Source organism: Macaca nemestrina, chromosome 12, assembly GCF_043159975.1.
Source record: "Macaca nemestrina isolate mMacNem1 chromosome 12, mMacNem.hap1, whole genome shotgun sequence".
Lineage (NCBI taxonomy): Eukaryota > Metazoa > Chordata > Mammalia > Primates > Cercopithecidae > Macaca > Macaca nemestrina.
The window spans coordinates 1,382,529-1,394,555 of record NC_092136.1 but is presented as its reverse complement, the minus strand read 5'-3'; the positions used below and the strand labels follow the sequence as shown (position 1 = coordinate 1,394,555).

Here is a 12,027-nt window from a genome sequence, read left to right as displayed (position 1 = left end):
ACACGGAAGCTCGAGTCCCTGTCTGTCCCACCCCTGTACCATGGGGACCCCGAGTGCCTACGCTGCATGTGGCCCATCCACACCTACACCTCCTTTTCCTCAGACCCCACGCCCTATGTTCTGGAGGGATGGCGGAGTGGGAGCGCCGGGGCCCGTGGGCCCTGCCCCTGCCCCTGCCCCTGCCCCTGCCACTGCCTGGCTCTGGCCGCTCCAGCACTGCCCCCAGAGGCCTGCGCTGGTCGCCTTTTAAGGCGAAGATCTGCTGTGAGAAGCTGAAGGGAAACATTTCCCTGGCAGTCAGGGAGCATTTTTCTCTCTTAAATAAACCATTAGCAGCTTTTCAAAACAAGAAAGGAAAAAAATAAGGACAAGGTCAGGTTGCTGCAAAGACCTTTGTCCCCCATCCCCATCACCCTGTGGCCTCCCCAGGCCTGGTGGACAACAGGGACACTGGAGCTGCAGGCCAGGCTGCCGCCTGATGCCAGGGGCCCTGTGCTCTCAGGCCAGCCAGGAAGGCAGGTGCCCTTCACAAGGCCTGCGGTATGTTTTCACCAGGGCCACCAGGGGCAGGGGCAGGCCGGCCAACTCCAAAGAAGCCAGGAGTGAGAGGGTTTGCTTCGCCTGTCCTTCCAAGAGCACTGGAAAACTGGAAGGTGGGCGATGGGGGCCCTAATCCTCGGCCCCTTCCTGGTTGGAGGAGGTGGTGAGGGGTGAAGATGCTCTCTGTGCAGGGGCCTGTGGTGGCAAGTGGGAGCGCCAGCCCTTCTTCCCTGGAGGCGCCATGCAGGGCAGCTGCACTGGCTCCTCTGCGGAGCAGCCTCACCGTTGATGTCCCGTTGGTGTCCTTGGAGCCTGGCAGGGAGTCAGGGTTGCTCCGATGGGCTCGGGCAGCTGCCGCTACACCTGCGCTGGCCAAAAGTGACCCTGTGGGCAGGCCCTGGGTCTGATGGGCATGCAGTGACCACACCATGTCTCCTCTCTTGGCAGGAAGTCCAAAGCCAAGCCCAATGGCAAGAAGCCTGCTGCGGAGGAGAGGAAGGCCTACCTGGAGCCTGAGCACACCAAGGCCAGGATCACCGACTTCCAGTTCAAGGAGCTGGTGGTGCTGCCCCGCGAGATTGACCTTAACGAGTGGCTGGCCAGCAACAGTGCGCAGGGGCCTGGGGCGGGGTCCCCTTCCCTCCTCCCCGCTCCTCCTCGAAGCCCCTCCTCAAGGAGGACCCTCGCAGCTGTGCTCAGCAGCCCCCTGCCTTGTGGGGAGAGAGCGGCCATGGACAGGCAGAGCTCACCCAGCCGAGCTCCTGCACCTGTTGCTGGAAGCAGGGTGGACCGGGTGGCTCAGCTCTGGGGTTTTTCACATCTGGCTCCTTCTCTTCTCTTCCAGCCACGACATTTTTCCACCACATCAACCTGCAGTATAGCACCATCTCGGAGTTCTGCACAGGAGAGGCATGCCAGACGATGGCCGTGTGCAACACGTGAGTGCTGCCTGGCTACAGCCCGCTCCCTCTTGGGAGACTCGGTGGGCTCTGAGTCCCCGCTGCCCCAGGCTTCTGTCCTCTCAGACTCCGTGCTTACCTGGAGACCCTGAGAAACCTTGGCACAAGCCTTCCACAGCATTCACCTTCCTGTGGGAGGGCCATAGACGGGGCCAGTGGCCCAGCCACCCGGGTCCCCAGTGGGGCCCAGAAGGTGCAGGAGCTGGTGGGAATTGATGGGCTATGTTTCTAGGGACAGAGACATTCCCAAAGGGAATGCCCTAAGATTGCAGAGAGCCCTTCTCCACCGGCTACCGTGACAGCTCTGGGTGGGACAGTGAGGGCTGGGCTGGGCAGGCCACAGCTCCTTGCTCGGCCACTCATTTCGTGGGAGCTCAGGTGCCTTCTCTGTGACCGTCCAACACGCCCGGTGCCGGTAGCTCTCTCCTGGAAGCACCGCGCCCTGATTTCCTCAGTAAGTGGGTGTCCCTTAGTGGCCCTGAGCGCGTCACTCGCGTAGCACCTGGGGGAGCGCTGCTAGGCCTGGGTTGCTGGAGGCAGCCTTGGAGGTTGCAGGCAGGAGGAGGCTGAGTCTGCTGGGCTTGGCCTGGGATGTGTGCGGCTGAGGAGGGCGGAAGCTTTTCCCTGATGTCCCATTGTCGTCAGTGCACACAGGTCAGGGACAGAACGTGTGTTGTGAGCGCGTCCTGAAAGTCATCTTGCCCACAGACATGGCTTTCCTGGCCCTGGCACAGGGAGACGTGGTCCCCAGACAAAGCTGAGTTCTGCCTTCAAGAAGCCACGGGGAGCTTCTGCACAGGCAGGTGGCAGGCGACCCCTTGGCTTTAGCCCTGCTGGGCCCCGCCCTCATGGCCCTGATGGGTCACAGCTTGGTTTGGTTATGGGTGACACGGGGGCAGATGCAGACAACAGCTGGCTCCACTCTCTTAATTCCCCAGGAAGATGAGGTGTCACAGCCAGGCATGGCCCAGGAAGATGGGGACAGTGCTTATGGCCTTGAGAGGAGCAAGTTCAATGTGAGAGGGCAGTGGCCTCTGTGGATCAGGCATGGAGACGGGTCCTGAGGTGGCAGGGCAGCGCCCGAGAGCTACACGAGAGCCTTGTGTCCGCTGTGGCTCTGGAGCCACCTGTGGCCAAGCGCTGGCTCAGCAGCTCTGCTCCTGGGCAGGTGGGGCCTGGCACCCTTTCCAGAGGCTCTGCTCCTGGGCAGGTGGGGCCTGGCACCCTTCCCAGTGGCTCTGCTCCTGTGTATTCTGTGGTACTGGGTTTGTTTGGAAAGGGGGTCCTTGGAGGAGCACAGGATGTGGTGTTGGGCAGACCTGCATCCCGTTGGAGGGCCTAGGCCACCTAGATGTGCCTCTCGGTCCTTCTCATCTGGAGCCGGCATCACGGCGGTGGTAGATGTGTAGATGTGTGTGAATTAATTTCACGTAATGCCTTCCCAGGAATCCTTTCAAACCAAGGGACAGAAATCCACTCAAACGAAGAGAAACACGGAGGCTTCTCAGAGGGCCTTAGGGCCACTTGCCACCCAAAAGACCAGCAAGTCTGCCTGGGTTGTGTGAGGGCCCTGGGGTTGAGGCGTGTGTCCTCCCTGCTGGGGCCTGTAGGGCAGTCCCAGAAAGTCTGATGTCTGACTCCTAGGGAGGGGAGAAAGGGGGCGGGGCCAGAAACACATTGCGGCCGTAATGGCTGAGAACACAAAGACACAAACCTGCAGACTTAAGAAGCTGAGCAAACCCCAAATAAGGCTCACAGACACTTGCAGATGCACGCAATCAAACGCCGAGAACTGGGGGCGAAGGAAAAACCCTTGGCAGCCGTCGTCTGTCAGCAGCCAGACAATGGCGGTCCGGTACTGACGAGATGCCGCAGTGAATGACCGTGGCACTTGTTAGAAACCTGGGAGACCGCCGGGCGCGGTGGCTCAAGCCTGTAATCCCAGCACTTTGGGAGGCCGAGATGGGCGGATCACGAGGTCAGGAGATCGAGACCATCCTGGCTAACACGGTGAAACCCCGTCTCTACTAAAAAATACAAAAAACTAGCCGGGCGAGGTGGCGGGCGCCTGTAGTCCCGGCTACTCGGGAGGCTGAGGCAGGAGAATGACGTAAACCCGGGAGGCGGAGCTTGCAGTGAGCTGAGATCCGGCCACTGCACTCAGCCTGGGTGACAGAGCGAGACTCCGTCTCAAAAAAAAAAAAAAAAGAAACCTGGGAGACCAGAAGGAAGAAGGAAGCCCCACACATCTTAACAGTGCTGGGAGAAAAGAAAGGTCACCCCAGAATTCCACATCCAGCCAGTGTCCAGAGTCGCTCAAAACCAAGAGCCCTCACAGCCAGCAGACCTGCTCCAGGGGCTCCCTGCCGCCGTCTCCTGACAGGAGAACCTCCCCCCGCTGAGTGTTTGTGGAGACGCCAGCGATGGTGCAAGAAGACAAGAGCAGCGTCTGACAGTGCCCTTGCAGCGCCGTTCCCAGGGCAGCTGTGGCAGCGGCGGGGCGTGTGGTGGCGGTGGGACTGTGGGCAGGAGAGCTGCTATGCTCCAGGGGAAGCGCACGTGTGGGTGCCGTGGAGAGCATGTGCGGTTAAGGTGCGTGTTCCAGCCCTTTGAGCAGGCCTTGCAGAGCTTGTGTGAAGAGACACAGTCGGAATCAGAATAGGTAAATTTAAATGAAATGTAAAAACATTTCAATGGCCCAGAAGAAAGCGGGAAAGAAGAAATACCCTAAGGAATGAGAAACAGAGGCAACAAACAGCAAATAATGGAAAACCTAAATGCTAACAGAACAACAGACGGGACTGGTGTAAACACACCAGTCACAGCGCAGCTTATAAGAATGGATTTTTAAAATAAACCAACTCTCTGGTGTCTACAGGAAGCTCATTTGTCGTATTTCATTTGGGATGCTGTCACGAAACACAGTAGGCTAGGTGGCTTGTGGGCAACAGAATTTTATTTCTTGCAGTTCTGGAGGCTGAAAGTCCAAGGTGAAGATCCACTGTGGACCAGGAAGGGGGCACTGACCATGTCACTGGGTCTGATAGCCAGATTCAGTGTCTGCTGAGGGCCCCTTTCCTGGTCCACAGACAGCGCCTTCTTGCTGGAAGGAAGGCGGGGTGAGGGAGCCACCAATTCCGTTCATGAGCGTTTGCGACCTCATCAGCTCCCAAAGGCCCCATCTCCAGATACCCTCGCATCTGGGGTTAAGCTTTCAACATAGGAATGTGGGGCACAAGCATCCTGTGTGTTGCATCACTCTGGACGCTGTGGTGCAGGCAGGTTAGAAGTAAGAGGACAGAAAATGTGCTGAGAAAACACGCTCAGAGGGAAGCGGAAGTGGCCGTGTCAGTGCAAAGGAGACTCCGAGCAAGGAAATGACCAGGAACAAAAAGGCTGTCTATTTAGAAAAGGAGCAGCTCCTGAAGAAGAAGTCCTGCCCAAAACGTGTGCACCAGACAGCGGGGCTCTCCACCAAAGCAGACGGACTGACTGAACTGAAATCCTGCCTGAAACGTGTGTGCACCAGACAGCAGGGCTCTCCACCAAAGCAGGCGGACGGACTGAACTGCGCGGAGACCTGATAGCCGGGCATTGCAGCCCTCCTCTCAGTGATAGAGCCCCACAGACAGTTAGCGAGAGCATGGAGCCCGATGACCCACCAGTCGGCTGTGTTGAAATGACACACACAGACACTGCAGCCTCAACAGCAGAACACCCCGCTTTTCAACTTCACAAAGATTAGCCACCAAAATGGAGCATATCACAAAAGAGCCCTTAACAATTTTAAAAAATCGAAACGGTACGAAGTAAGCTTTCTGACCGTGGCGGAGTTAACTGGAGATGAGGAACAGAACAGGAAGGTCTCCAGACACTTGCAGACCAACACATTCTGAGTAATCCACGGGTCCGAGAGGATGCTTCAAGAAAAAAACTTGAACAGACTGCACAGGAAGATAGAGCACGTCAGAATTGGTGAGACATAAGCAGTGCTTAGAGGGGATTTACAGGATTAAATGCTTTCTTAGAAAAAGAAGATGACTTTCAATAATCTGAAGTTTCCAACTTAAACTAGAAAAAGAGCAAAATAAATCAAAATCAAGCAGAAGAAAGTAAATAAGAACAGAAAGCAGTGAAATTGATTTTTAAAACAATAGGGGAAATGAGTGAAATCAAAATGTGATGACTTGGAAAGATAATAAAGTTGGTAAACCTGTAGTAAGTACAAAGATAAGAGAGAAGATACAATGATCAGTAAAAAGGAGTGAATGTCACTAAACCCTGTGGATGTGAAGAGGAGTATCACTGTAGACCCAGTGCATGTTAAAAGGATAGGAAGTAAGTATTGCATGGAGAGTCCGGAGATAGGGGACCGTCGACAGAGATGGAGAGTCCGGAGATAGGGGACCGTCGACAGAGATGGAGAGTCCGGAGATAGGGGACCGTCGACAGAGATGGAGAGTCCGGAGATAGGGGACCGTCGACAGAGATGGAGAGTCCGGAGATAGGGGACCGTCGACAGAGATGGAGAGTCCGGAGATAGGGGACCGTCGACAGAGATGGAGAGTCCGGAGATAGGGGACCGTCGACAGAGATGGAGAGTCCGGAGATAGGGGACCGTCGACAGAGATGGAGAGTCCGGAGATAGGGGACCGTCGACAGAGATGGAGAGTCCGGAGATAGGGGACCGTCGACAGAGATGGAGAGTCCGGAGATAGGGGACTGTCGATAGAGATGGAGAGTCCGGAGATAGACCCACGCAAATGGGGCCCTCAGAGTTTTGACAAAGAGCAAAATAAATTCAAGGGAGAAAGGACAGCCTGTTCAACAAATGTTGTTGGGAAAAGCAGTCATTTGTGTCAAAAACCAAACGCTGACCTAACCCTCATGCCTCATGCAAACGTCTAAAACTACAAAGCTTTTGGAAGGAACCATAGGAAATCCTCATGACCTGACATTAGGCAAAGAGTTCGTGGATTGACACCAAAGATGCCATCCATTGATGGAAAAGAACCAATGAATTGGACTTCATCAAAATTTAGAACTTTTTGCTTCAAAACACTTTTAAGAGAAAGAAGCAGACTCCAGGCTGGGAGAGAAAACATTTGCAAATCACACATCCCACGAAGGACTGATATCCAGAATACATAAAGAACGTATACAACTCAGCAATAAGAAAACAAAACAGTCCAGTTAACTGTCAGCAAAATAAATGAGCAGACAGTTCAGCAAAGAGGGTGTGAGGATGGCAGCCGGGGCAATCGTGTGTCATTGGCAATCAGAGAAAGGCAAACTGAAGCCAGGAGCAGACCCACGTCCGGCTGCTCACATGCCGGTCGGGACACTGGTGCTGGCGAGGGTGTGGCCACCTGGCACTGTGTCTGCTGGCAGGGACACAGGTGGATAGATGAGCACGCCATGTCCGTCTGCAGGGGCAGCATCTGGGCAGTGAGGAGCCGTGGACGCCCAACACTCCCGCCACGTGACTGCGTCCCAGGGACCTCCTGCGTGCAAGAGGGGCCCAGATCGGGAGGACCCTCACGGTGCGATTCCTTCCTGCGGCCCATTCCTGAAGAGCCACCCCCGGGGTGCTGGGGACAGAGCAGCACGGCTGTGAGTGGCCACGTAAGCCGCTGCGTGTCCTGATTGTGGTCTTGAATGCGTGAGTCCATGTGTGGATAAAATTCATAGAACTGTATACCAGAAACGGTTTACTGATAATTCAAAAAGTACAGGAAACAGTGGTGTTCCATCTTTCAGAACAGATGGGACAATCTGCAGTGTCCCTCAGTTGCTACTTTCTGTTGGTTTGCGTCGTGGAAAAGGGTTTCCATCTCTGACCTCCACTGTTTTGAGACCTGTTGTATTCCTGTGGCCAGGTGCGTCAGATGTCAGCGGGCAGTGTCAGGGTCCCTGGAGCCAGTGTCTGACTCCTGCAGACTGCTGGGCCGTGCTGGCTGGGTCCTCGTCCTGGAGACATGGGCCTCAGCCTGGCCCTTAGGGGCCCGGGCCTCCGCTACACCATCTGGGAACCCCGGGACAGTGGGGATATGTGCATTCTCCACATGGTTCTCGAGGAGCAGATACTGAAAGGACTGTCGTCTCTGCATTCTCAGAGGGTCTGACAGCCCGGTGGCGATGCCCACGGTGAGGCCTACAGCCTGGGCAGGTGGGCGCGAAGGTCATGCAGAGCTGCCCCAGGGCGAGGATGGCACCTGAGAAGCAGGGGTGGGCACTGTGTCCCCCTCCTCATGGCCTGTCCATTTTGGGGCCACACTTCCCCTTCGGGTGGCCCGACTCCGCCCCACACGGGGCACACGTGAGAGCTGGTTTGCGTTCTGGAGGTGGGTGCTGGGAGGGGGTTGTCCTAGGGCCCTGGTGGTGCTGGGAGGTGGCCTGGTGGCTGTTTCTCTTGCAGAGGGCGGAGTGCCAGCATGCGGGGCTTGCAGTGTCATCCTCTAGCCTCTTGGTAACTCTGGTGACCCCCCTGGTACCTGCAGTGCACAGGCTGAGGGGCTGCTTGGACACAGCAGAGGGGTGCCCGGAGACACCGGAGGTCCTGTGTCCAGCTGGAAGGATGGCTTCTCTGGCTGTGCGGGAAGCGGGCGAGCCCCCAGTGGCCCCATCTCAGCCCTTGGGGCATCTCCCCAGGTGCCTGGTGGGCTCTGGAACCCAGGGCACGATGCTCGGAGCCGGCTAAGAGACGAACGGCCTCCGGAGTGGAGCCTGGATCCATCCTTCTCGGCACTGCCCCACCCGGGGCCATTCCAAGAGGAACCGTGGCTGGATGAGGAGGGTGGGAGCGGTTCGTGTGGAGCCCAGTACTGGGAGGCTGCCCATCGGTCTAGCTGGGGCGGTGGAGGCGATGGTGGTTGTGGTCTCAGTGTGGAGGGGCGTTTGCCCAGTGGCCAGTGCTGCCCTGTGCTGTGTGGCCCATTCCCACTTGGGGTGAGCTGGGAGCTGGCTCTCGGGGAGGAAACCCCGACCCATAGTGTTGGCCGTGTCTCAGGTGTAAGCACTCCCACCACACTCTCCACTGCCTGTGGGTGGGCATCGGCCCAGTATGCCCTGGTTCAGGCCTGCGGGGGCAGCCGCTGTGTCTCAGGTGTAAGCACTCCCAACACAGCACTCTCCACTGCCTGTGGGTGGGTATTGGCCCCAGATGCTCTGGTTCAGGCCTGCGGGGGCAGCCGCTGTAGGCATGGCCTTGGAGGACTGAGGCCCAGCACCATCGCAGGGGGAGAGGGGTGGTGGCCACCAGGTGGGTGCCCTGGGTCTTGGTTGTGTGCTGGGGCTGGAAGGGTGTTAGGGGCTGGGTATCACCTTATGAACTAGAGCACACCCTTGTTGTCATGGTTGTACCCAACAGTAAGAGGCAAACCCAGGGTGTCCATGTCCCTAGGATGCTCCAGCCTGCTCAGGGGCCACGAGTCTGACATGACAGGCGGCCCTGTGTACCGGGGCAAGAGGAGGCCTCGGGGTGGGCCTTCCGGGGCCGGTCCCTGTCCTGGCCAGTCTGTGGACTGCAGGTGCCACAGAGGCCACTGCACTGCCTGGTTTCCCGGGAGAGGGACTTGGCTTCTAGCAGTCAGAGCGGGGCGCTCCCAAAGGGTGGGGCCTGGCGGACGAGCCACAGCACAGCTTCCTGGGCAGAGAAGGAGCCTCTGTGCTTAATGCCACAGAAAAACAGCAGCACACATTTGTGTGAATGAATACAACTGAAGCCATTTAGAAGTGGAGAAAATGAAGATGATCCCTTTCATTTAATCACACGCGTGTACAGCCGTGTGACTGGCAGGGTCCCCGGCATGATCCTGGCGTCGTTCTAAGTCAGCTCAGGCAGACCCCTCCATGGAGTGCAGCGTGGTCCCCGCAGACGGCGGGGACAGTGTGTCTGCCCGAGGAGGGAGACGCCTGAGTCCGCCACACGTCTGCTGCTGGCGCTGCCTCTGCCTGCAGATGACCTGAGCAGGAGGGACTCGCTGGCTGGGTGGGTGTGCAGCAGGCACATGCCCTGACCGTGTCTCTGTCCCCACAGACAGTACTACTGGTATGATGAGCGGGGGAAGAAGGTCAAGTGCACGGCCCCGCAGTACGTTGACTTCGTCATGAGCTCCGTGCAGAAGCTGGTGACGGATGAGGACGTGTTCCCCACAAAATACGGTTCGTCTCCCCCAGCACTGGGCGGTCGTCCTCGCGGGGGTGCAGGGAGCATTCAGGACCAAACCTCTGTGCTGCGAGGGGCAGAGGCATGGAGGGCGGCAGCTGCACCACCCCAGCCCCTGCTTAGCATGGAGTCCCCTGGGCTGTGAGGTGAGGCCGGAGCCCTTGGGCAGGAGTCAGCCCGGCCAGGGCCGAGGGCCGTCTCCCTGGCCCTCTGGGCCATGCCGCTGCTCTGGGCCCTTCTTGGTCTGTGCCGCTCACGCAGAGACCACCGTCCACCTTGTGGGGGCTTGGGCTGGGGATCAGCCGCGGAGCCTGTGTCCAGATTTTGGTGGGATGTGGTGGGGTTCCACACCACTCCCATGCTGCCAGAGGGACAGCAGGGGACAACAGGAGAGGCCTGTGCCACCATTGCCACCTCCATCCTGGCCCGAGAGAGGGCCCCAGGTGTCCATCAGGGAGACACGGGGGCCCAAGTGCCCAGTCACAGGCCCCTCCCTGAGGAGGTGGCCAGGATGGCCCAGCGAGCGCCCAGCCCTCAGGGCAGGTGCAGCCTCCGGAGCCTGAGCTCACAGGGAGGTCTCAGCAGCCCGGACCTGGGGTTGGCAAGTCCCTGTGGTGCCTGCTGGTGGGCAGAAGCTATTGCTGTTGGGACTTCGTAGCCCCGAGGGTGGCAGGGTCAGGATGTGGGTGGCAGGCACCAGACCCACCAGGATGGGTGCCAGGGGCCTGGCCTCTGTTGGGGCCAAGGGACATCTGCAGCTTGTGACACAGTGGCCTCCCCCAGGCAGAGAATTCCCCAGCTCCTTTGAGTCCCTGGTGCGGAAGATCTGCAGACACCTGTTCCACGTGCTGGCGCACATCTACTGGGCCCACTTCAAGGAGACGCTGGCCCTGGAGCTGCACGGACACTTGAACACGCTCTACGTCCACTTCATCCTCTTTGCTCGGGAGTTCAACCTGCTGGACCCCAAAGAGACCGCCATCATGGACGACCTCACCGAGGTGCTATGCAGCGGGGCCGGCGGGGTCCACAGTGGGGGCAGCGGGGATGGGGCCGGCAGCGGGGGCCCGGGAGCACAGAACCACGTGAAGGAGAGATGAGCCACGCAGGCTGGACAGGGGCGCACGTGTGCAAAAAGACGGTGGTGTGTGTCCTCTCCTGCATCTGCGTGTGCACACATGTGCTTGGCACGCGTGTGGTGAGGTCTGAGAGGGCCCCGGGCTGCGCTGGCGTGGGCTGCACAGACGCAGACAGCCCCGGCCACGTCCTGCGGCCCCCTGTCGGATGGATGCGTGCCGTTTGTAGAGAAGAGCCTTTGGGCCCGTTTGCTCGTTCAGCAGACACGCGTGGACTGAAGCTTTGAGTTTTCTTCTGTGGGGTTTTCCTTTCTCTGGTCTCCGTGCAGCCCCTGCCCTCCCTCGGGTGCTGCTGGCCTCAAAGGAGGAACTTGGTGGGGGCGTCTCCCCCAGGAGGGTGTGATTTGCAGACTTGGGTCTCTGCTCTGCTTTGGGGGTGGGGCTTGCTTTCACAGAGACCCCTCCTTCCCTCTCACCCCCTCCTCTCCTGGCCTTGCCAGGAGTCTTGGCTGTTGGCAGCTCAGAGGTGGGGGAGGCCTGTGGTGTGGGGTGCCCTGCACCTGCTCCTGTCGCCCCTTCCTGCTGCCTCCTCCATGCCCAGGGAACGCCTATGGTGCAGTCCTCAGGCAAAGCCAGGACGGGGCTGAGGCCCTGCGTGGAGATGCTGCACCAGCAGAAGGCTGAGACCCGCTTACCTTAGTTCATCTGTTCACTCGTAATAAAAAGAATTCTCTCAGGTCAGAGCCTGTGTGCGTCTCAGCGTCTCGGTTCCCCCCCCCGGCCCCCCCACACACACACTGTGGGCAGCCCGGCCACTTCCTTGGTGGGCAGCCTCAGGAACGGGCACCTCGGAGGCTGCCCCGAGAGTGGGGCTCAGAGCAGACTCGCCCCTCACTGCCTGAGGGTCCACAGCCAGCCTGCAGGTGCCGTGGGGGAAGCACAAACCCCGTGTCACTCGCCCTCCCCAGCCACCTCAGCCACCTGCCTCTCCCCATGCTGGTGGCGGGGACCCTCAAATGTGGCTGCAGTCAGCTGGGAACATCTTCTCCGAAGGGCTCTGGGCCAGCCAACCCGAAACAGTGGCTCTGCCGCAGGGGCCCTTCCTGGCCGGGACAGTGTGGCCCAGGGGCAAGCAGGTTTGTGTCCTCAGCCTGGGAGTGGGTAGGCACGTGCTGCAGGGAGAGGGGCCCTAAACTGAAGCCTGGGGCTTATCGGGACCTGAGTGGGCTGAGAAGTGGGAAGAGGGGGCTTCCCGGGTCAGGGCCTAGTTGGTACAGACCTCAGG

At 58.8% G+C, this 12,027-nt stretch overlaps 1 protein-coding gene across 7 annotated transcripts in view; it reads left to right on the top strand.

Annotated features, from left to right (window-relative positions):
• The window catches only part of LOC105469804 (MOB kinase activator 2), a 70,504-nt gene extending 59,021 nt beyond the window's left edge, over positions 1-11,483 (top strand). For 3 of the 7 annotated variants that reach the window (XM_011721346.3, XM_071074048.1, XM_011721344.3), the window contains exons 2-5: positions 988-1,148; positions 1,385-1,478; positions 9,538-9,662; positions 10,450-11,483. In XM_011721346.3, the coding sequence (XP_011719648.1) occupies positions 988-1,148; positions 1,385-1,478; positions 9,538-9,662; positions 10,450-10,766 (697 nt within the window). In that variant the 3' untranslated portion in view covers positions 10,767-11,483. Of the gene's footprint in view, positions 1-987; positions 1,149-1,384; positions 1,479-2,207; positions 2,303-9,537; positions 9,663-10,449 lie in introns of all 7 variants that reach the window. The other 4 variants (XR_011610397.1, XR_011610396.1, XR_011610398.1 and 1 more) reach the window with 4 other exon arrangements.
• The last annotated feature ends 544 nt before the right edge of the window (positions 11,484-12,027 follow it).